At 43.1% G+C, this 25,711-nt stretch overlaps 1 protein-coding gene across 8 annotated transcripts in view; it reads right to left on the bottom strand.

Moving 5' to 3' along the window:
- arhgef3 (Rho guanine nucleotide exchange factor (GEF) 3) overlaps window positions 1-25,711 on the bottom strand; it is a 76,623-nt gene that overhangs the window by 15,671 nt on the left and 35,241 nt on the right. For 6 of the 8 annotated variants that reach the window (XM_081383852.1, XM_081383857.1, XM_081383853.1 and 3 more), the window contains one exon: window positions 3,334-3,441. In XM_081383852.1, coding sequence (XP_081239978.1) covers window positions 3,334-3,441 — 108 coding nt within the window. Of the gene's footprint in view, window positions 1-3,333; window positions 3,442-13,924; window positions 14,185-25,711 lie in introns of those variants that run through there. The other 2 variants (XM_081383854.1, XM_081383858.1) reach the window with 1 other exon arrangement.

Raw genomic sequence — 25,711 nt, 5'->3', positions numbered from 1 at the left:
ACGACCCAGGGTTTAGAACGACCCAGGATTTAGAACGACCTGTGGTTTAGAACGACCTATGGTTTAGAACGACCTATGGTTTAGAACGACCCAGGGTTTAGAACGACCTGTGTTTTAGAACGACCTGTGGTTTAGAACGACCCAGGGTTTAGAACGACCTGTGGTTTAAAACGACCTGTGGTTTAGAACGACCCGGGGTTTAGAACTACCCGGGGTTTAGAACGACCTGTGGTTTAGAATGACCCAGGGTTTAGAACGAACTGTGGTTTAGAACGACCTGTGGTTTAGAACGACCCGAGGTTTAGAGCGACCCGGGGTTTAGAACAGCACAGGGTTTAGAACGGCACGGGGTTTAGAACGGCACGGGGTTTAGAACGACCCAAGGTTTAGAACGACCCAGGGTTTAGAACGACCTGTGGTTTAGAACGACCCAGGGTTTAGAACGACCCAGGGTTTAGAACGACCCAGGGTTTAGAACGACCCAGGGTTTAGAACGACCTGTGGTTTAGAACGACCCGGGGTTTAGAACGACCTGTGGTTTAGAACGGCACGGGGTTTAGAACGACCCAGGGTTTAGAACGACCCAGGGTTCAGAACGACCCAGGGTTCAGAACGACCCAGGGTTTAGAACGACCCATGTTTTAGAACGACCCAGGGTTTAGAACGACCTGTGGTTTAGAACGACCCAGGGTTTAGAACGACCCAGGGTTTAGAACGACCAGTGGTTTACAACAGCATGGGGTTTAGAACGACCCGTGGTTTAGAACGACCCGTGGTTTAGAACAGCACGGGGTTTAGAACGACCCAGGGTTTAGAACGACCTGTGGTTTAGAACGACCTGTGGTTTAGAACGACCTGTGGTTTAGAACGGCACGGGGTTTAGAACGACCCGGGGTTTAGAACAGCACGGGGTTTAGAACAGCACGGGGTTTAGAATGAACCGCAGTTTAGAACGGCACGGGGTTTAGAATGACCCAGGGTTTAGAACGACCTGTGGTTTAGAACGACCTATGGTTTAGAACGACCTATGGTTTAGAACGACCCGGGGTTTAGAACGACCCAGGGTTTAGAACGACCCAGGGTTTAGAACGGCACGGGGTTTAGAACGGCACGGGGTTTAGAACGACCCGGGGTTTAGAACGACCCGGGGTTTAGAACGACCCGGGGTTTAGAACGACCCAGGGTTTAGAACGACCTGTGGTTTAGAACGACCTGTGGTTTAGAACGACCCAGGGTTTAGAACGACCCAGGGTTTAGAACGACCTGTGGTTTAGAACGACCCAGGGTTTAGAACTACCCAGGGTTTAGAACGACCCGGGGTTTAGAACGACCTGTGGTTTAGAACGACCCAGGGTTTAGAACGACCTGTGGTTTAGAACAACCCAGAGTTTAGAACGACCTGTGGTTTAGAACGACCTGTGGTTTAGAACGACCCAGGGTTTAGAACGACCTATGGTTTAGAACGGCACGGGATTTAGAACGACCCGGGGTTTAGAACGACCTGTGGTTTAGAACGACCCAGGGTTTAGAACGACCCATGTTTTAGAACGACCCAGGTTTTAGAACGACCTGTGGTTTAGAACGACCCAGGGTTTAGAACGACCAGTGGTTTACAACAGCATGGGGTTTAGAACGACCCGTGGTTTAGAACGACCCGTGGTTTAGAACAGCACGGGGTTTAGAACAGCACGGGGTTTAGAACGACCCAGGGTTTAGAACGACCCAGGGTTTAGAACGACCTGTGGTTTAGAACGACCTGTGGTTTAGAACGACCTGTGGTTTAGAACGACCCGGGGTTTAGAACGACCCGGGGTTTAGAACAGCACGGGGTTTAGAATGAACCGCAGTTTAGAACGGCACGGGGTTTAGAATGACCCAGGGTTTAGAACGACCTGTGGTTTAGAACGACCTATGGTTTAGAACGACCTATGGTTTAGAACGACCTATGGTTTAGAACGACCTGTGGTTTAGAACAACCCGGGGTTTAGAACTACCCAGGGTTTAGAACGACCCGGGGTTTAGAACGACCTGTGGTTTAGAACGACCCAGGGTTTAGAACGACCTGTGGTTTAGAACGACCTGTGGTTTAGAACAACCCGGGGTTTAGAACTACCCGGGGTTTAGAACTACCCGTGGTTTAGAATGACCCAGGGTTTAGAATGACCCAGGGTTTAGAATGACCCAGGGTTTAGAACGACCTGTGGTTTAGAACGACCCAGGGTTTAGAATGACCTGTGGTTTAGAATGGCACGGGGTTTAGAACGACCCGAGGTTTAGAGCGACCCGGGGTTTAGAACAGCACAGGGTTTAGAACAGCACGGGGTTTAGAACGGCACGGGGTTTAGAACGGCACGGGGTTTAGAACGACCCAAGGTTTAGAACGACCCAGGGTTTAGAACGACCTGTGGTTTAGAACGACCCAGGGTTTAGAACGACCTGTGGTTTAGAACGACCCGGGGTTTAGAACTTCCTGTGGTTTAGAACGGCACGGGGTTTAGAATGACCCAGGGTTTAGAACGACCCAGAGTTCAGAACGACCCGGGGTTTACAACGACCCGGGGTTTAGAACGACCTGTGGTTTAGAATGGCACAGGGTTTAGAACAACCCAGGGTTTAGAGCGGCACGGGGTTTAGAAGGACACGGGTTTAGAGCGACCCGGGGTTTAGAACGGCACAGGGTTTAGAATGACCCAGGGTTTAGAACGACCCAGGGTTTAGAACGACCCAGGGTTAACTAGTTCAAGCATGAAAAGCCCCATTGTTGTGTTGTTTTTATGTTCTATTACTTGCCTAGGTGTGCCATATGTATCATCTACGATAATATTGTAATTATTGTTTTAGCGTTGTGGAAGCTGACATTATCGAGTAGGTCACTGGCTTTGCAAAAAATCAAACAAAACACACAGTGGGTGTGAAACCATGGGGCAAATATTGCCTTGTAGTGGAAAAGTTAACTTCAGTCACTGCACAGCATATGAAGAATATGAAACGTTTTGGGAGTCAGTTGTTCATGACAGGCCTAAACCAGCACAAAAACACGCACAATATCATCTAATTATCCACAAAATCTCAGAAAATATCGAAATGCTCACCCCCAAATCCTTGTCATATTTTATATTGAGTTTTATTTGAATCAATCATCAAACATTTGAAAGCACAACTCAAAGTGAAGCACCTCTGAGCTGCAATAAACATGTAAAAAAAATACAACATTAAACTGACATCATGTAGTATTTTATTTATTTTTATTACAATAGCACATATCCTAAAGAGCCTTCGAAGATGAAGCATTAATAACTGATGAAGCTCAGAGTGAGTGCAGTGGATCAGTACCTGCAGGGTCTGTCCGATGCGCTTGAGCGGAGCCGCTTTCACTGGAGGAATGAGACTCGCCAGAGACGTCACTCGGGACAGAGGCTTCACACGCTTCGTGCTGGGCTCCTGCACACACACACACACACACACACAGATGAATAACTCACACCTGTGCTGGGCTCCTGCACACACACACACACACACACATATGAATACCTCACACGCTTCGTGCTGGGCTCCTGCACACACACACACACACACACACACACACACACACACACACACAGATGAATACCTCACACCTGTGCTGGGCTCCTGCACACACACACACACACACACACACACACACACACACACACACACACACACACACACACACACACACACACACACACACACACACACACACACACACACACACACACACACACACACACACACACACACACACACACACACACACACACACACACACATGAATACCTCACACCTGTGCTGGGCTCCTGCACACACACACACAGCCCTGAGGCTTCAGTCTGTCTCTCTGGATCATCATGTGATGAGAGGCAGAGCTGTCAACACTGGGATGGAAAGGTTTCTGCGAGTCTTTGCCTTGCGGAGACGTCTCTGATTCACTCTGACATCAGCGTTAAGATACATGTTAGGGGTGAAACTAACTCTGTCTGTGCAAGTGTGCGAAATAAATGCTTTTAGCTACGGAAACACGATTATCTGCCTGTCTGTGATAATGATATAGCATAAAAACGTCCATCAGTCATGTGTGTACGCGTTTGAGCTCAGAGTTCCTCGCCTTCAGCCACAATCCACAAGTCCTGATCGAGAATCACTGTTTTAAACCTCACCAGTAAGCATAAACTATTAAACAGAAACTGTAAAATACATTTGCATTTTCAAAACGCACAAATAAAGTAGGCCTTTCAACAGGATTCTGTCATAGAGGACTCATATCTGTGAGGAATCAGCTTGTCCCTCACCAGAGATAATCAGGCCCAATCTAAGGGGGCTTGAACTCTCTCACACACTGTCAGAAGACCAAACCCGGAAATATTCTGCATGCACACTACACTACCTACACAGGGACCCCCTAAAAAAGTACAATCATAATAGTCTGACCCAAAATTTTAATTTGTAACAATCTTGATCCTTACATTTGAAGTTTCAAGTCTAAGAAACAAGAATGTGCAAAATATGTTATATATGTTCATGTACCTTGAAATCAGCAAAACCCCAGTGTTAACTGAACACTGCCAGTGTTTGTGTAACACGTGTGGAGTGATAGTTTAGATCAGTGTTTGTTTCGAGGAGCTATCGGACCCTCGAGCTGAGATGTTGAGCTTTCTGTACATGTCCATATAACCACAACGCTTTATGACACAAAAGGTCAAAAACAACTGGTGGTTTCAGCCCAATGTTCATTCCTTACAATCTCAACTCTTCTGGCACTAACAAGACTACGAGACAACTATCAAGATTCTGGACTGAAATTATGTAGAACATGCAAAACATGAAGACAAGCAACACTGTTATCATTTCAAAGTTTTCAGTGTGTCTTCATTGACAATCCAACACAATCAGCACTGTGCTTTATCATATCTGTATAGGTCATATCAGAGTCTGGAGAACACACACACACACACACACACACACACACACACACACACACACACACACTCGCTCACTCACACACACACACACACACACACACACTCGCTCACTCGCACACACACACACACACACACACACACACACACACACAAGCACACACACACACACACACACACACACACACACACACACTCACACTCACACTCACTCACACACTCGCTCACTCACTCGCTCACTCGCACACTCACTCACTCGCACACTCACTCACTCGCACACTCACTCACTCGCACACACACACACACACACACACACACACACACACACACACGCTCACTCGCACACTCGCTCACTCACCTCGCTCAGTCACTCGCACACTCACTCGCACGCTCACTCACTCGCACGCTCACTCGCACACTCACTCACACACCCGCACACTCACTCACTCACACTCTCTCACTCACTCACTCACTCGCACTCTCACACGCACTCTCTCACTCACTCACTCACTCTCACTCACTCGCACACTCACACGCACACTCACACGCACACTCACTCACTCTCTCGCACACTCACTCGCACACTCACTCGCACACTCACACATACTCACTCATTCGCACACTCACTCACTCACTCTCACTCACACACACTCACTCACTCGCAAACTCACTCACTCACTCGCACACTCACTCACTCGCACTCGCTCTCACACACACACACACACACACACACACACACACACACACACTCGCACACTCTCACTCACTCACTCGCACTCTCTCACTCACTCACTCGCTCACTCACTCACTCACTCACTCACTCACTCACTCACTCACTCACTCACTCACTCACTCACTCACTCACTCACTCACTCACTCACTCACTCACTCACTCGCACACTCGCACACTCACTCACACGCACACTCACTCACACGCACACTCACACGCACACTCACACGCTCACTCGCACACTCACTCACTCTCTCGCACACTCACTCTCTCGCACACTCACACACTCACTCGCACACTCACTCGCACACTCACTCGCACACTCACACACACTCACTCACTCGCACACTCACTCACTCACTCTCACTCACACACACTCACTCACTCGCAAACTCACTCACTCACTCGCACACTCACTCACTCACTCGCACACTCACTCACTCGCACTCGCTCTAGTATCTGTAAAACTGCATTTTTCCATCTTAAAAATATATCTAAATTACGCCATATGCTCTCATTGACAAATGCGGAACAATTAGTTCATGCGTTCATGACCTCAAGGCTAGATTATTGTAATGCTCTACTGGGTGGTTGCCCTGCACGCTTAATAAACAAACTACAGCTGGTCCAAAACGCAGCAGCTCGAGTTCTTACCAGAACCAGGAAGTATGACCATATTAGCCCGGTTCTGTCAAAACTGCACTGGCTCCCTATTAAACATCGCATAAATTTTAAAATATTGCTGATCACTTACAAAGCACTAAATGGTTTAGCTCCGCAGTACTTGAGCGAGCTCTTAACGCATTATAGTCCGTCACGTCTATTACGATCTCAAAATTCCGGCCAGTTACTAATACCTAGAATATCAAAATCGACTTTTGGTAGTAGATCCTTTTCCTATTTAGCACCAAAACTCTGGAACAGTCTTCCTACCATTGTCCGGGAAGCAGACACACTCTGTCAGTTCAAAGCTAGACTAAAGACACATCTCTTTGACCTAGCATTCACATAATACATTATAGACTTTTATTATTTAATGTTATGCTGCATAGATTAGGTCAGCCGGAACCGGGAACACTTCCCATAAATCCTGATATACTCGTTACATCATGAGAAGAATGGCATCTACGCTAATTTTAGTGTCTGTGTTTATCCCGAGGTTTTCCCGCCACCTGCCGGATCCAGGCCGTATCCAGATCTGACGAAGGACCTTCGCCTGGAGCCGATGACAATGCAGTGCTGAAGTGCCAACTAGTCTCTCCCTATGGAGGATCCCACTACCACTCTACAGATAAGGCGTTGTCGGGAAAATTCGTTTCGCGTTCCTACCCCAAAGCAACAAAATAATATAAAATTCTTTATCAAAATTTATAAGGAAAGACAAGTACTTTGTTTAGGCTTGGCTTGTAGGGAATTCCAAACCTGCGTATATTTAAACGCACATAACTATAGAACCCGTTCTAAATGCGCATGTGAACGCCATCAGCGTTTCTCACAGGTTCGCGCTTAAAGTCTGTGTAGAGAGAATGGTGTCGTCTTAGCGGCCCCTAATTTAATAACAAATGATCGTTGCGACGGAAGCAAATCAATCAAAACTAACTTTAGATGGAAAATAACTTTATTAAAGAACCGCTATAAAGCCAAAACAATCTCTGATACCTTAAATTATACGCTTATCTCTGTAAAGCTGCTTTGAAACAACCTACATTGTTAAAAGCGCTATATAAATGAAGATGACTTGACTTGACTCGCACACTCACTTGCTCACTCGCACACTCACTCACACTCACTCACTCGCACACTCACTCACTCACTCGCACACTCGCTCACTCACTCGCACGCTCACTCGCACGCTCACTCGCACGCTCACTCGCACGCTCACTCGCACGCTCACTCGCTCACTCACTCGCACACTCACTCGCTCACTCACTCACTCGCTCACTCACTCACTCACTCACTCACTCACTCACTCACTCACTCACTCACTCACTCACTCACTCACTCACTCACTCACTCACTCACTCACTCACTCTCTCGCACACTCACTCGCACACTCACTCGCACACTCACTCGCACACTCACACACTCGCACTCTCACTCACTCGCAAACTCAAACACACTCGCACACTAGCACGCACAAACCTTCAGTACTGGTGCATCCCTGCACTATAATATTTTATACTTTCTATATGCACCAAATGTATAAATCAACACCAGCATACGATAGCTCAATCTTCAATCAATTTTAATGCAGATCTGATCATGCCTCCCAGACGTGTGTGCTGGATTTGTCCAGGATCAATGTCCATGTGTCCCGCTACATTAGGTGATTAGCTTTTCCCCTAGTAAGTAATATATTCTATGCTGTAACATGAATCCTTTTAACCTAACAAACTGCTCAGATTACTGCTTATGCACCGATTCTTTGTTAAATCATGACATTTGACTCATAGCATGTGCTTCCAGTCTCCTATCTCACTGTTGGCCAGCAAAACACACAGATTTCCCAAAATAGATCTTACATAACACCAAACCACCCCATTCAGCCAATCACATTCAACAAAATGACCCTTAAAAATCATCACCACATCAAAGTTTTCCATAAGTCTCTACAATAGGCTATACAATACTTCAAATAAGACTACTACTACTACATTCTGTTAAAACCAACACAAACACTTGATGTACAACACTGACAAATCAACAACTGTGGAACAGCGATCACCCACATTTTCAGCCATCTTGAGTCCGGAAATAATTATCTCTTATCAAATTAAGTGTTCAAAACTACGAACCAAACCAACCGGATCCAAATGGAATGGGAACAAACCCTAGACAGATGCCTTGCTGTATACTGTCTATTTACCCAAATATTGGGTAGTATAGTAAGATTGAGTGACTTAGCCAATTTTGCTAATAAAGGAAATATGTCATTATTTCTCTTGATTTATTCTGTAATTAAACATCAGTGAGCTTACTGTGATGCATTCTGGGATTGATTTCTCAGCAAGGATTAAAATGCTGTCTCAAAGGCCCCCTGAAATCAAAATTTAAGTTTTTTAGCTCTTAGTATGAATATGTTAGCCTTAAGGTTATGAATAAGCTGGTGTGCCAGTTTTTTTTTATTGGGCCGTTAATGATAACATTAAAAATGAATATATATCGGCCGATACCGATATGATGGCTGATATATCGTGCCTCACATCTTTAGACTTTAGAAGTCTTAGAAGGCAGAATACCTCGCTTTCGTTTGGGAACAGCTTTCATGTCCGTGTGATGCCGCAGAACGCTCTCTAGGAGGGCAGATCACTCGGTTTTAGAACAAAGTAAATGACTTAAAGAACAAATATTATCACTGCATCCATTAAACTAAAAGCAGTTCTCATGGATGCCAGAAGATCAGACAAGCCCATCATGGAATGGGTTCCAGACTCAATCAAAGAGAAGCTGCAGATATGCTCACAGGAGCTCCTGTAATTAAGATGAAAGCATGAGGAGTGGTGTTCGACACCCGTCGTCTGATGTGTTCTGGGAGAGGGACGCGCGTCTGTGTGAAAGCAAGCGCCACTCACTGATCAGGGTCCAACACCACCAACACTCAAATTATTCCCTGGGTGACCCAAAAGTCAAGGATGTCCTACGAGAAATCCTGCTCTGTGAATTTTTTAAGAGTTTGTACTGTAATTTTTAAGCATTCATAACAATATTGATGACTTAAAATGTAATTCTCAAAAAAAAGTCTGTAAAAAGCGCTCAAAGTTCTGTGTTAAAATAATTTGATATAAAGTAATTTTCTGAGTTTTCACATGTGTTTTACACGCATTTTTGAAGAACGCCTCACATTTATTTGACTGTGTTTTAAGGTAGAAGGAAATGCCCATAAACTTTTCTGCCAGGACATTATCTGTTTTTCTAGGGATTGTTTTCTCTATGAAATGTTTTGGCTGTGAGTTTGGCCAATCATCATATTGAAAAGCACAAGCGATCCCAGAGACGACAGCTTAAAGGGCAGAGGATATTTCATTTCAACCTCACAACTGAAAGTGGGACACATTTACACATACTCGTTCATTTATTCATTATTCTGTGCTGTTTTTTCCTTATGTTGACTTATTTCCTATGAATTTTATTTCCTTATGTCTATAAAATGATTATTGAGCACCCACAAAGCCAAAGCGGCAGCACAACTGTCCACGATTTAGCTGGACAATAACTTTATTCTAGAGCTCGGCTAATGCGCTGTTTTTCATACGGTTTCCGCATGTTCACTGCAATAAATTAGAAATATGCACAAGGGTTTGCTGATAAACATACTCTTGTTAATGCTAATGGTGAGGAATTACAGTTGCAACACCTTGAGATAGAAATATTTGAAGTAATAGGCATTTTCAACATTAAATGTACAGAGAAACGCAGACTAAGGATGCTCAGGTCAAAGGCCATATATACTTACCCAAAAAGTGCTTAACACACAGAACAGTCATATGATTAGCTCAGATCATTAAAAACCAATCACCAGAACAAATCACAGTGAGGAAGACCAGAGTGACATTGATTTTTACTCAACTGTATGATTTAAATAGACATGTATCAGGAGACTCACTAGGTTGTTGTGGCCAGTGATCTCCCGGCCGTGAATAAAACTTCATTTCTACAAAGAGCAACCTGGGAGTCGTGTCAGGAATATGGTGCGCAGCTGAGGAACAGATCCTACGCTCAAAAGACAACAGCAGAAGATCTATGTGTGATTGAGCTGAGGAATAGAAGTACTAAAGATTATACGGTTAGAATTCAGGGAATTACCTTGAGATACTGTGTGGTTATTATTATTTACAACTGGAAATTGTTTAAATTGTCCGTAGTGAAGAAGTCAGATTTACTAGATTGTATGCGTATTAAGAATTTCCACGACAACCTCAAACTAAGTAGCGTATCACTGAGAAACTTCCCGCTCCAGTCGTCTTTGCGATGGAGGTTCGGGTTGAATAACTAGTTCATCTAATGTTTCATCTTCGGACTCGTGCTCAGATTCACATGGTAAAATTAAAGCCATCGTTAACTGTCTTTACAGTGCGTGCAATCGCTGAGCTGTAGGAAGCCTCCGGAGCTGAAGTTCAAGTATGGTCATGGGAGTTTTGTTTCCAAAGCGCACTGTAAGTGGTAGACCAATCACAACAGACTAAGCTGTCTGGCCAATCAGAGTAGAATTAGGAACCTTTAAAATAGCATAATTGGGGCACTGGTGTACTCACGCTAGGCGATCTGAACCATGCCTGAGCACGTTTGACTCCCAAAGTCTGGTTTGTTTGACTAGTGTGATCGCTCTGTACCGCGTTCGTTTAACCGTCCAGAGCTCGGGCGCGGGCGCGGGCGCGTACGCATACGCATGTAGTGTGATCACTAACTGCGCCGGAGCAGGGAACAGCTACCATTATCTACTGTCATCATTACGACAGCAGACATCTTCTATCACTACTTGGACAGAACCCTTTTCAATTAATTAAATTGAGTAAATTTAGGCTTATACAGGTCTGGTTGTCACCTCATTGATGAACAGGAATTGTAGTTTGCGAGTAAAGCTGCAAATTCCTCAATCGAAGTCTTCCGTAATAATCTTCTGATACGTGCAGTACAATCATGTGAAAATCAATTTTAAAATGAATATTTTAAAGCCTCATTACAAACTCAATGCAGTTCATTGTGTAAAATGATCCGGAGCTGACACTCCTGTATAGAGATTGATCTGTAAAACTCAGGATAAAAGAGCCAATGTAATCCATTAAGTCAATATGCAAAGATCAAGAATTTCATATCCCAATGTTTTCTATATGGCACTTTGTTTTTGCAGCATGGGTCATTGACCACCGATAACACGTGTTTATTAAGCCTATAGAGCTGGTAAGTCCCGCCCCTTCCGTAAAACCCTGCTGGACCTCTAGGTTGAAAAATCGTCAATGAAAGTGAATGGGAGAAAATAAATATTTTCTGGTCCCGTTTGAATTGTGGCAAGAATGTGAACAAATGTTGTCTTTCATGTTACAAGTTTGACAGTATATGGTATGATTCTTCGGCTAGCAGTTGTGGAAAAGACTTAACGAGAAAGACTACATGTCGCCTATGTGACGTCACCCCATAAAGTTGACTTACCCGTGGTTTTCGCCAACCTCAACGATTTTGTCCTCTCCCTGAAAGAAGGCGGTGAAGTGCACCAAAGACACAGCCATGTTTAGCGGGATCCGTGAGCTAGTGTCCGTGTGTGCTAGTGGTGTTGATGTTTCAAACGCGTCGAAAGCAGCGAAGAGTTGTAGTCCACAAAGTGCTCTCACACAAAGTCTAACCGTATCAAACTTCTACCCGCTAAATTGTAGCATTCTTCACACGAAAGATTATATAAAAAATTCATGGCACAATTCAAACGGGACCAGAAAATAATTATTTTCTCCCATTCACTTGCATTGACGATTTCTCAACCTAGAGGTCCAGTGGGGTTAGCGGAGGGGGCGGGACTTACCAGCTCTATTCACATGTTCATGTGAGGTCACATTGTTATAAGAATGCCCACCTTTCGGTTGTGATGATAACCGGTTTCAGTGAGTGAATAAGTCACCTGCACTGATTCAGTGAGTGAATGAGTCACCTGCACTGATTCAGTGAGTGAATGAGTCACCTGCACTGATTCAGAGAGCGATTGAGTCATGTGCAATGATTCCGTGAGCGAATGAGTCACCTGCACTGATTCAGTGAGTGAATGAGTCACCTGCAATTCAGTGAGCGAATGAGTCACCTGCACTGATTCAGAGAGCGATTGAGTCATGGTGCAATGATTCTGTGAGCGAATGAGTCACCTGCACTGATTCAGAGAGCGAATGAGTCATGTGCAATGATTCAGTGAGCGAATGAGTCACCTGCAATGATTCAGTGAGCGAATGAGTCACCTGAACTGATTCAGTGAGTGAATGAGTCACCTGAACCGATTCAGTGACGAATGAGTCATGTGCAATGATTCAGTGAGCGAAAGAGTCACCTGCACTGATTCAGTGAGCGAATGAGTCACCTGCACTGATTCACAGAGCGAATGAGTCTGATTGACTGATTCAGACTATGCTTCAAACCAAAGACTGCAAGACAGTCTGATTCACAACTTGAAATATTTATTTAAAAACAACAACAAAAATCACACAAATTGAGCACATTGCGCTGTATGTGCAGTCAGCAGGGCAACAGAAAGATTACTTTCATAATCATCACATGCCCAAAACACCACAGACCATGGCTTTCCGGTCATTTTTTTAATTTCATGTTTTTTGTCCAGTCATTCTTATCACAACCAGACTCTCTATCAGCTCTTTGGGTCACTATAGCGGTTTAGCTGACTTCACACTAAAAGTAAAGTTTGTATAACTCAAAAACAAACCACAAACAACAGGAGAGGAAGATAAAGATATATTAGCACAGCACATTGTGATGTCTCGAATCGATAGGCATGCAGTTTGCTTCAGGACACACAACACAGCAAAAGCATGAGCAGAATTGACCAACAGATGCAGAAGAAGATGCAGACACACACAGACGTCTCTCAGAATTAACTTCAAACATCAAACACCAGGGCACTTCAGTCAGGTCAATGTGATCATGAACAGATAAGAAGGGACCCAGCAAACAGGGGATTTTGACAAGGTTCTCTCAACAATATCAACAAATGTATGGCATATTAATTACATACTTTTAAAGTTATCATGGTCTTAATAACATTCTCAAAATGTTAGCACAAAAACGTTATTTATACAATACTACATCATTCATGAATGATTTTCTGATACATTTTAATTGTATGTTAGTCTAACTTTATATGTTGTTAGTCTAACATTACTACTTTTTAAAGAACGTTCAGAGAACATTATTACACAAGTATTTCTCCCATAATGTTTGCAAAATGATGGACAGTTCCCTTTATGTTTTCTCAAGCAGTCACATAACCAAGATCATTTTAAGACTATTCAGCAATAACCAAAACAATTCACATAATGATCTTAAAGAAGAGCATGTAAACAAATACAAATTTTAAGAAGCCACAACAATGCAAAGTAGCGAACTAAGTTACTGGTAAAGTTGTATTATTGACCATGAATAAAAATGCTTGCTCATGAATAATGTAGGCTACATTCGCATTATTATGATTAGGGTTATAAATACTAATTACTCTGAATTCATATTTACAACAATAATTAGCGTCATTCACAGCGTTTAATAACTGTACCTCCAGCTCTCTGCGCGCGCCCCGGCCGCGGGCGCTCGGCTCGTCCACGCTGCAGGTCGAGGTCGCGCGTCTGATCATCAGGTGTATCGGGTCATCCTTCGCCACCATGCTGACGCCCCGCGGAGAGTCGCACGCGATGCACGCCCGCTCTGCGGAGAGCGGACTACAGCGGTATCCCCGAGCGAAAGAGTCTCCTGCATCTGTGTGTGTGCGTGTGTGTGTGTCTGTCATCTGCGCGAGCTGGTAAAGTTCCACTCCAGCTGCGCGCAGCGTGAACGCGCACGGTGAGAACGATCTCTCACTCAAACCGCATCCGGGATCTGATGATCAACTAACTACTGGTCAAAAAGCAGCTCAATAAACCCCTGGGAATTTATATTTTTCTCCATTAACGTCAACTGCAAACAATAGATAGATGGGATAGGTAACTATGGTATAAGGCAGCAGGCACTTGAGTGAGACTTTTCTATATAAACTAGATAATTAATAAACCAACCATAATGCTGCATGTAAATATTATAATTGTTATTGGCTGCTATATTTTTTGAATGCTGAGGTCAGTGGCCTGGGACATTTACACACTTTATATTTTAAATGTAAACTTTTTTTAATGTTTAGGATGATAATATCTGTGGCATCTTGAAGGGTAAGGGAATCCCCCATAAACGCCCTGTTTCAGGTTCAGTTTGAGCTGTCTCTGAGCCTGATCTGGGGCCAGTGTGCTGTAGGATGCAGTAAGTCTGTTTCAGTGAGCATGAGCAGGAAAACAGGCCCGGATCCACAGGTTTGGTTGGGTTCCTGTGATTGTGCTGCTGTCAGTCATGAGGAGATGCAGAAAGCGCTCAGCTGAACTGTAGCCAGAGCACTGATGGTAAACACACACACACACACACACACACACACACACACACACACACACACACACACACGCCTTTAACGTTCACTCAATGAGGTGCCACTCAAATAACCCAAACACCTCCTCCTCCTGACCTCGGGACATGTGCAGTTCATTGCTCCACAACCCAGGAGACTGAAGGACTGAACGTGCTCGAGAACTAAAGCTTCATTGTGTGGCCATAAATGAAGTACAGTTTCTGCAGACCTAACTCAAGACAAAACCACAGGCTGAGGGTTTAATATTTTAGTACTATTACTTCCTGAAATTAGTCTTATTAAAAGTTTCATAAAAGGAAACGCTAACCACCCTGAAAAAAATCATAAATGCATCATTTACCATCATCCTTCAGACTGTCTGTGAACTCCTGCGTAAAACACTGATTCAGGTTTGTGCCGAGATCACATTTCACTGGCACTTCTTACAGGAACAATCATCTGTTGTTTACAATATGATCTTTTTTTGTACACAGTCATATCAAGCCACACACACTTACAAGTACACTACTAATAGATTGATCAGAAGTACAGCACACTTACAAGTACACTAGGCTACTAATAGATTGATCAGAAGTACAGCACACTTACAAGTACACTAGGCTACTAATAGATTGATCAGAAGTACAGCGCACTTACACTACTAATAGATTGATCAGAAGTACAGCACACTTACAAGTACACTAGGCTACTAATAGATTGATCAGAAGTACAGCACACTTACAAGTACACTAGGCTACTAATAGATTGATCAGAAGTACAGCGCACTTACACTACTAATAGATTGATCAGAAGTACAGCACACTTACAAGTACACTAGGCTACTAATAGATTGATCAGAAGTACAGCGCACTTACACTACTAATAGATTGATCAGAAGTACAGCACACTTACAAGTACACTAGGCTACTAATAGATTGATCAGAAGTACAGCACACTTACAAGTACACTAGGCTACTAATAGATTGATCAGAAGTACAGCGCACTTACACTACTAATAGATTGATCAGAAGTACAGCACACTTACAAGTACACTAGGCTACTAATAGATTGATCAGAAGTACAGCACACTTACAAGTACACTAGGCTACTAATAGATTGATCAGAAGTACAGCGCACTTACACTACTAATAGATTGATCAGAAGTACAGCACACTTACAAGTAAACTACTAATAGATTGATCAGAAGTACAGCGCACTTACAAGTACACTACTAATAGATTAATCAGAAGTACAGCACACTTACAAGTACACTAGGCTACTAATAGATTGATCAGAAGTACAGCACACTTACAAGTACACTAGGCTACTAATAGATTGATCAGAAGTACAGCACACTTACAAGTACACTAGGCTACTAATAGATTGATCAGAAGTACAGCGCACTTACACTACTAATAGATTGATCAGAAGTACAGCACACTTACAAGTACACTAGGCTACTAATAGATTGATCAGAAGTACAGCACACTTACAAGTACACTAGGCTACTAATAGATTGATCAGAAGTACAGCGCACTTACACTACTAATAGATTGATCAGAAGTACAGCACACTTACAAGTACACTAGGCTACTAATAGATTGATCAGAAGTACAGCGCACTTACACTACTAATAGATTGATCAGAAGTACAGCACACTTACAAGTACACTAGGCTACTAATAGATTGATCAGAAGTACAGCACACTTACAAGTACACTAGGCTACTAATAGATTGATCAGAAGTACAGCGCACTTACACTACTAATAGATTGATCAGAAGTACAGCACACTTACAAGTACACTAGGCTACTAATAGATTGATCAGAAGTACAGCACACTTACAAGTACACTAGGCTACTAATAGATTGATCAGAAGTACAGCGCACTTACACTACTAATAGATTGATCAGAAGTACAGCACACTTACAAGTAAACTACTAATAGATTGATCAGAAGTACAGCGCACTTACAAGTACACTACTAATAGATTAATCAGAAGTACAGCACACTTACACTTGCTACTAGTAGATTGATTTGAATATAGCCTAATTATGACAAAGTAAACATGAACTACTGATAACTACTTGAGGCAAACATCTTTTTTGTAAGGGATTCCAAAACTCTGACTTTCTTTCTCCACACACACACACACACACACACACACACACACACACACACACACACACACACACACACACACACACACACACGCACACACACGCACACACACCTCTTTTCCCTTCAGAGACTGTCTAGTTCTAGGAAGGTAAAAAAAATAAAAAAATCACCATAAAAGCTTTGTAAATGTATGCCTTGTGTTCTACATTCTGAGTGTAACGTGATTTGAACGGGCTAAAGCAACCTTAAACAGGGAGTTTTAAGTTGTATGTGTCATGACAGTTGAAATTGATTTCAAGATGTCTCACAGCATTAGAGAGAAAACATCATGAGGTGAGAGTTCAAGAGAAATCTTCCATCTTTCAAGTGGTTCCTGTTCATCTGAACGTTTCCTAAGTTCCTCCAGGCGTTTGACAGACTCATGATTGTCCGGACTTGAATTTGACTATGTCAGTACAAATTCAACAAAACCTGAACTGAAATACAGCTTCATAACCTCTAATCCCGAGTATTTCATTACTCACTGTGTGGTATTTCTGCTGTTGATGACCATGCTTGTGGTTTTGATTTGGTAAACAAAAACGGCTGAACGGCTCGAGTAACGTTTGCTGGTAGGATCCTGACACAATGACTCCCGATGACATCACACACACACTCATCTTCACACTCCTTTAGCTTCGGCTGATAAAGCTTTAGCTTCGGCTCCATTTCCACTGTTTTCCAGCAGAGCCGATGACGAGGCGAGGTGTGTGTTTAAATGTGTGGGTAAGATGACACACTTTTGGTCAGCAGGGTCTCTCAGCAAACTTGGCAGTGTGAATTAAGCTTGTCTATAGCTCAGTTTATATCCTTACTATTAAAAGCCCCCTCCTGAATCTCTGGTATTGTGTCCTCTGGTCAGGTAGGACACAATGCGCTGTTGAGCGCACTGTGACGAGGAGAATACAACTCTATTTTACAATAAACCAAGAACACACAGGAGGTAAAATATCAATCACAAAAACCACATCCACATAGAAATAAACGACACTGAACAAAAAACTGAATGAACTAAAGGCTTATGTTATCCTGGAAACCCAGAGTTCTCTCTAGAGCAAGAGCTGAATTTGCTCAGCGAGTTACTCTGGTGTCGAGTAATGATGCTCATTAAATATGCCCCTCGATCTGAGCTGCACCAATCACATCGGGTTATCTGATACAGGCGGGCCAGAGGCGAGATGACGACAGCGCTGTGACGTCCAAGTCATTAGTAAATTTACAATTAGAGGAACACCAGTTGTTTGAAACGGCTTTGGCCGCTACAATGAACGAGTTAGACTTGGCTTTTTATCTAAAACAGGAACAAAAGACGCCGCTCGAATCGTTCCTTTGCAAGAAGGACGTTTTTGCTGTTTTGCCGACCGCATACGGCAAGAGTCTAATCTACCAGTTAGCTGCGCTGGTAGCTAAGCGTATGGGGCTTGTTGTGATTGGTCGTAGTGTTATCCAATTGCGTGCAGTGAGATTTTCAAGTGCATGCTTGGTGCCGCCCCTCGAGCTGGGCGATCTTCATTAGTCGACGCCAGACCATTAATCTTTCAGATTTGGGTCTGGATTTCCAGGCTAGGCTTACGTAGGATAATCAACAGAACAGGGACAGGTGTGGAACTCATTAACAACCATAGAAACTAACAATGGCAGGGAACTCAGGCAAACAGGAACAGAACAAAACCAAACTAAGGGGCCGTTTAAACAACGTTTTCATCTAAAAACGAAAAACTTTTTATGCGTTTTGGCCGTTCATTTACACGACAACGGCGTCTTGGGGGCCTGAGAACGGCAACTTTTGAAAATATGTTATCGATAACGGTATCGTTTCCGTGTAAACTACAAAAAAGAGAATTTGTGAAAACAGTGATGTCATGCAGGAGATCGCCTTCTACTGGCCTGATATGAGTAATACAGCGTTTTTAGATGTTTTTATGGATCTATGTGAACAGGGATCATTCTGATTGCCGTCTGTAAAAAAAACTTTTCTATTTTTAATACATCGTTGTCGCGTAAACGGACCCTGAAACACAATGAAACTAACAGAACCAAAGTTGTCAAAAGTACCGACTTGGTACCGAACTGAAAATTTGAAAAATGTGTCGATACCTGTGATCCCTCTAGCATTTTGAGTGCTGTTGAATGGATTCCTAAACACCTCTGATTGGTCATTGTGTTCACATGCTCAACATATATGTCTGTGATTGGCTACAATGATCAACGCTTCAAAAACATTAGGGGCCCTATCTTGCACCCAGCGCAATTGACTTTGTACACCGACGCATGTATCATTCCTTTTTTGCACCAGACGCACAGCGGACTTCTCCCTCCACAGACGCACATCTGTAAATTAGGGAATGAACTTGCGCTCCCCGGGGGCGATTCAGCGAAAAGAGGAGGCGTGTTCCAGCGCAAACGTTCCCTGGTGCTATTTTGCAGTTTCAGAAAACAATTCCGCCACAGACCAGGAAAAACCTAGTCTAAAGTCAGTGGCGCGTTATCAGATGCTATTTTAAGGGCGCATGCTTGGCCATAATCAATATAGCGTGTGCACAACGCGCATACACTTTGCTTCTCTCATCTACACACAGACGCAGCAGTTGCCATTTTTGCAAATCATACATTATTACAAGGAAAAATATTACCACATGAGGGAAATCATTGTTGTGTCCATGAAGATGTGAAAAAATAGGCATAAATCTAGCTTACACATTTACCCAAATTATTATACGCCTGTTTAACCGAGGCTAATTTGAGTGCGTTTCTCCATCCCCAATGTCACTTCTCTGTGTTTTACGGCCCTGACGAGAACGTCGGTCTCCTCGGCTGTGAACCGCTCCTGGCGTGCGCCTGGCAAATCCACCGTTATAATAGCAATCCGCCATGGAACAAGCGTGCCTGCTCTTAAAGGGAATGTGAGATGTCGCTCTGATTGGTTTATTTCACGTTACGCCCAAACCACACCTATGAATAATGAAGCGTCTTCAGACCAACCCATTTTAGATTTGTGTTGGGTGCAATAGTCATTTATCCCGCCGGTATAATAGCAACAGCGCCCGAGACCCGCCCACAAAGTTACTTGCGTTTTGCGTTTGATACTTACGTTTCAGATCGTTAAAATAGGGCCCGTTGTCTTTGAAGCTCTTCACCGAGCGCTTGCATATACACACGGGAGCATTTAAAAGCAGGTGTCTATCAGCGGATCTGTCTATCAGTGGATATATTAGGGATCCGCTGATAGACACCTGCTTTTAAATTTTAAGCTTGAAACATGAAATTAGCGCTCGACTTGGTTCGGGTTAAATAACTAGTTATTTTACATGGTACCGAAGTCGGTACTTTATGGCAGCTGGGGTCCGTCCTTTTAATTTCTATGGGATTTTTCACAAATGTTTTTGGTCCACCAAATCAAAACCACGAACATGGTCATTTACAAAAGAAATACCACACAGCGAATAATGAAAAACTCAGGATTAGAGGTTATAAAGCTGTATTTCAGTTCAGTTTTTGTTGAATTTGTACTGGCATAGGCAGTGTGTCAAATTCAAGTCAGCTTTTATTGAAGCCTCCTATAAAATCATTGCACCATAAAAGTAGGTCACCCGTGAAAAGGCATATGATGCAATGTAACGTTTTCATAAAAAACATCATGCACTTTATAATCAGATCAAAGACAGAGTCAAACCTCAAGCTATCACCGCTCCATTCCTGTGGCATTAAAGACCCTCTAAAGATGACCACCACCCCGATGCCCCAGAGTTACCGTCCTTTGAACGTCTGATGGACAAGCATCTTTGATGTGAGAGACTGAAAAGCTCTGATGCTCACTGTGTCTAATGCGAAATAACACCAACATGATACACTTGCATACAATTTGCTCTCGAACTTCAATTTCCAAGCTGCTGGATGGAAATTATGCATGAACAATACTTTTGACTGGTAGTTTATATAAATTAAAACTAAGCCACACCCAACAATTAGCAACAGAAATAAAAGTCATGCTTTCTCAGTGTCTGACATCGATCGGGTTTAGAATGAGTTTAATGGCGACAGGTGGAAGTGCATAATTTCCTGTGACATTTTACTGATGGACCATTGTGCAGAAAAATAGATCATAATGTGCAGGAAGAAGACGTCTCAATGGAGCTGGATCCTATAGAAACAGAGTTTGGTCCGTGATTATTGGAATGTTGTCTGAGAAATAGGGCACAGCTGGTGGTCAGAGGACGACAACCTTCACTGAAAGGGTTCAGCTTTATAGAGTGCCCTTCAAAGGGAGCTGTGAATGTCACCTCTGTAGACGTCACCTGAGGGTTTCTCAATCTACGTCAGCAGATGTTGTTTTACAACCAGAGGTTATGTCATATGAGGCTGGATCTGTAATGTCAGCACTGGACAAAGGAGAGTTTGCTGCATGCAGGTGATTTTGCATTCATGCTTTAACCATGAAATAAGCAAAAGTATCTTGACATAAAAAGTAACCTTGCTCAGCCGCTCACCTGGTACAGCACTTCCAGAGAAAACACAAGGTATGATAAAAGAGCTCAAAGACAAAAAACAAGATAATATGGCATGGCTGCTTCAGAAAATTTCATAATAACTTCACAATACTATAAATCAACACATGTCACATTTATCAAGTTAACCTTGAGAGCTGTAATGGTAAAAGCGTGCTAAAAGTTTTCAAGGGAGTTCCACATGTAATACTTATTTCATATGCAAAGATGTCAGCCAATCACAGCAGTGGGCGTTTACACTGAAGTCTCACAGCAGCCAATCACAGCAGTGGGCGTTTACACCGAAGTCTCACAGCCAATCACAGCAGTGGGCGTTTACACTGAAGTCTCACAGCAGCCAATCACAGCAGTGGGCATTTACACTGAAGTCTCACAGCCAATCACAGCAGTGGGTGTTTACACTGAAGTCTCACAGCAGTCAATCACAGCAGTGGGTGTTTACACTGAAGTCTCACAGCAGCCAATCACAGCAGTGGGCGTTTACACTGACGTCTCACAGCCAATCACAGCAGTGAGTGTTTACACTGAAGTCTCACAGCAGCCAATCACAGCAGTGGACATTTACACTGACGTCTCACAGCCAATCACAGCAGTGGGCGTTTACACTGACGTCTCACAGCCAATCAGAGCAGTGGGCGTTTACACTGAAGTCTCACAGCCAATCACAGCAGTGGGCGTTTACACTGAAGTCTCACAGCAGCCAATCACAGCAGTGGGTGTTTACACTGAAGTCTCACAGCAGCCAATCACAGCAGTGGGCGTTTACACTGACGTCTCACAGCAAATCACAGCAGTGGGCGTTTACACTGACGTCTCACAGCCAATCACAGCAGTGGGCGTTTACACTGACGTCTCACAGCCAATCACAGCAGTGGGCGTTTACACTGAAGTCTCACAGCAGCCAATCACAGCAGTGGGCGTTTACACTGACGTCTCACAGCCAATCACAGCAGTGGGCGTTTACACTGAAGTCTCACAGCCAATCACAGCAGTGGGCGTTTACACTGACGTCTCACAGCCAATCACAGCAGTGGGTGTTTACACTGAAGTCTCATAGCAGCCAATCACAGTAGTGGGCATTTACACTGATGTCTCACAGCCAATCACAGCAGTGGGCGTTTACACTGAAGTCTCACAGCAGCCAATCACAGCAGTGGGCGTTTACACTGAAGTCTCACAGCCAATCACAGCAGTGGGCGTTTACACTGAAGTCTCACAGCAGCCAATCACAGCAGTGGGCGTTTACACTGACGTCTCACAGCAAATCACAGCAGTGGGCATTTACACTGACGTCTCACAGCCAATCACAGCAGTGGGCGTTTACTCTGACGTCTCACAGCCAATCACAGCAGTGGGCGTTTACATTGAGGTCTCGCCCCTTCAAACAGAGCATTCAAATCAGAGGCTAAAATCAGGGTAGCAAAAATGCCTTTTATTTCTAAATTATGACAAGTTTAAATGTAAAAATCATACTAACAAGGGCACCCCAGGAAACATTAGAAAATAATAAAATAATGCAGTTCATGACCCCTTAAACAACGTTCGCATCTGCTGTATGGGAAACTTTCAGACAAAACATGTCTAGATAGAGTGAATGTTTTAAAAGTTAAAGAGGAGTGTGATCTTTCAAATACAAGAAAACATCCTCCTTAGATTAAACGCTGAGACTATGTTTCATTTTCCCCCGCTGTCTCTCTCTCACAGTTCAGAAGCATAATGAAACCATTTACGATGGAATTCACTGCAATACAGAGACAGAACAGCTGAACAAGTATTGAGCAGTTTGTTTGGGGTCAGATTTATGGATTTTGATTAACTAAAATTGCTTCTCCCCACTCAAGTAAAAAAAAATTGTGAAAAAATTGTGGAAATAAGACAAAAATGCAAGCTATTACATAATGTGTTGCGATGTATTTGCAGTGGTTGAATACACAAAGTCTTGGAGGGACTGACTATATGAGCAGTCTGTTCTCAAGGAAGCAAGCACAAAACATATTATGACCACATTATAGTTAGTACAGGTTACCAGTGTGTAGATACAATTGTTTTAAGTGATCTTTTGTCTTTAACAGACTTTTCACAGCACCACTGGTTCCCCTGATGAACAAGCCAGGAGAGACTATTCTATGTTTCCTTCTTTCTTTGTGAAAGCTTTCCCTTTTTAAATCTCAAAGCAAACAGAAGCCTCTGTTAAGGTGTAAATAGGAAGAGCAGCCAAGTCTACTGGTTTTATTAAACATTTTGAGGAGGTTTAGGGGCCAGTCTCATATAACCCTGTAGTTCTCCTCTGGATATCAGTAGGGTGTCCTCCAGAATAGATCTGAAGGGTTACTGGATTTAAAGGGCTAGTCACATAATGGAAGTTAATTTCAGTCTTCCGCTGGAGCAGGATAGCACTGCGCAGGGCTCCTCACCCACCTGTCCTGAAATAGCTGTCCACACAGCCAGTCAACAATCATTTTCTGTCCAGATTACTAACATCGGAAGCTAAAACCGGAACTACTTGTGGAATGAAACTACTATGCAAAGTGGAAAATGAACCCTAAAATAATCAACCTTTCTAAACCTTGGTGAAGCAATTTATAGGGTGGCAGAACGTGAACTTACAGAAAATAATACTATTAAATAATATAATGTCTATGGTTACCTCTTATGTGGCTAATTTACTCATCATTGTCATACTCCTGCACTATTTCATTGAAATAGCTGACTCTCTTGGGTTTTGAAAGGCACAAATGACATTTATTTACAACAGCTATTGTGATGAAGGGAGGTAGGGCACATAAATAGAGGACCCAATACTGAACCCTGGGGGACTCACTACTAGCCTGGGGTGCGTTTCCCGAAAGCATCGTTGGCCAACTATGGTCGCAAGTTCCGTCGTTACCAATAGAGTTCAATGGACATTGCGATGAACTTGCGACCATAGTTGGCCAACGATGCTTTCGGGAAACGCACCCCTGGTTTCTCCAGACTCTCCTCTCCCTTTCACTGTGTCCAGGTTACTCAGGTTAATGACACCAGTGACATTAACTAAATATTCATATAATTGCCAAACAACAAGAGCACACCAAAAAATATCTTTCCCAAATATCTTCCCCTCTATTGAAGCCCAAACTTGGCATGCCAAACATAATTGCTCAATGCCAAATGCCATTTATTTCAACCAGGGCTATTATAAAAAAACAATTGACTCAACTAATTTTCCTTAAATGGACATAAATTGGGACTTGCAAGCATTTCTTATCATGAAGATTACTGACTTGCAATGACAGCAGGATCATAACTGATCAACACTTTTTAGAGGCCCTTATGACAGATCTTTACAATCTGTGGTGTTTCAGAAACTGTCAGAGTGAGTCAGCACAAACTCTGTAGAACAAAAGATTTAAACATTTGCCTGAAGTACAAGCTACTTAATGAGCACTATTTACTGTAGGTCAGAATTTGCAAGCATATGGAAGCTGTCAATAAAAATGATTGTGCCACAGTTAAGCTTACCTGGTGGGCTTATTCTGAGTCTGAGTAAATGAAGAAGCATTTGATATCTAAACGAGTAACCCCATCTAACCCAAGCAAAATTAAGCTTTATCACCTGCAAAAACAGTAGACCCCAGGTTAAAATCCAAATCAGCTAATATATCTAAACATGTTTTCTTGCCAGCATATTTTCTTTACCCTTAGTGTACACACAAGCAAAAGCTGCAGCAAAAGAACAAAGCCACCTGGGTGCAACTTGGGTTGCGTTCTTTTATATTTCTTTGAGGCAAGTTGGAGATGTGAGATATTCAACTCAAACGGGATGACAGGGGCAGATAGGACATGTGTGTCTTTAAATCTAAACCAAACCGTGAGACTTGAGCACCGAAGCTAAAATTGCTAGCAATGTGATAAGGTGTTTTTCTTTCCAACAAAAGGAATGCACAAACTAAGTCAAGGAAAAACAAGACTCTTAAATACTTTCTTTTTAAATAAGGAGAACATGCTGAAATAGGACTGTGTGCGTCAGACTCTTTCCTCGCAGCACTATTACCCAGTAACAGATGAGCGCCCATGGTGAGCCATATCAATACATGCGGTGAAACCACCACAATGGCTGCGCTCTATTTGGGAAAGGCCCTTGATAGAGATCAATATCTTGTTTTCCACACTAGAGGAACTGCAAGTGGCTGCGTGATAAACAATAGCAGTAGCAGTGTACCAGTGACCGCAGGCTCAGTCAATATATTAGTCAATCTATTGTGTAGCAC

Source organism: Scardinius erythrophthalmus (genome assembly GCF_964197995.2).
Source record: "Scardinius erythrophthalmus genome assembly, chromosome: 14".
Classification (NCBI taxonomy): Eukaryota; Metazoa; Chordata; class Actinopteri; order Cypriniformes; family Leuciscidae; genus Scardinius; species Scardinius erythrophthalmus.
The sequence above is the reverse complement of the archived record's forward strand: the minus strand, read 5'-3'. Positions and strand labels throughout refer to the sequence as shown.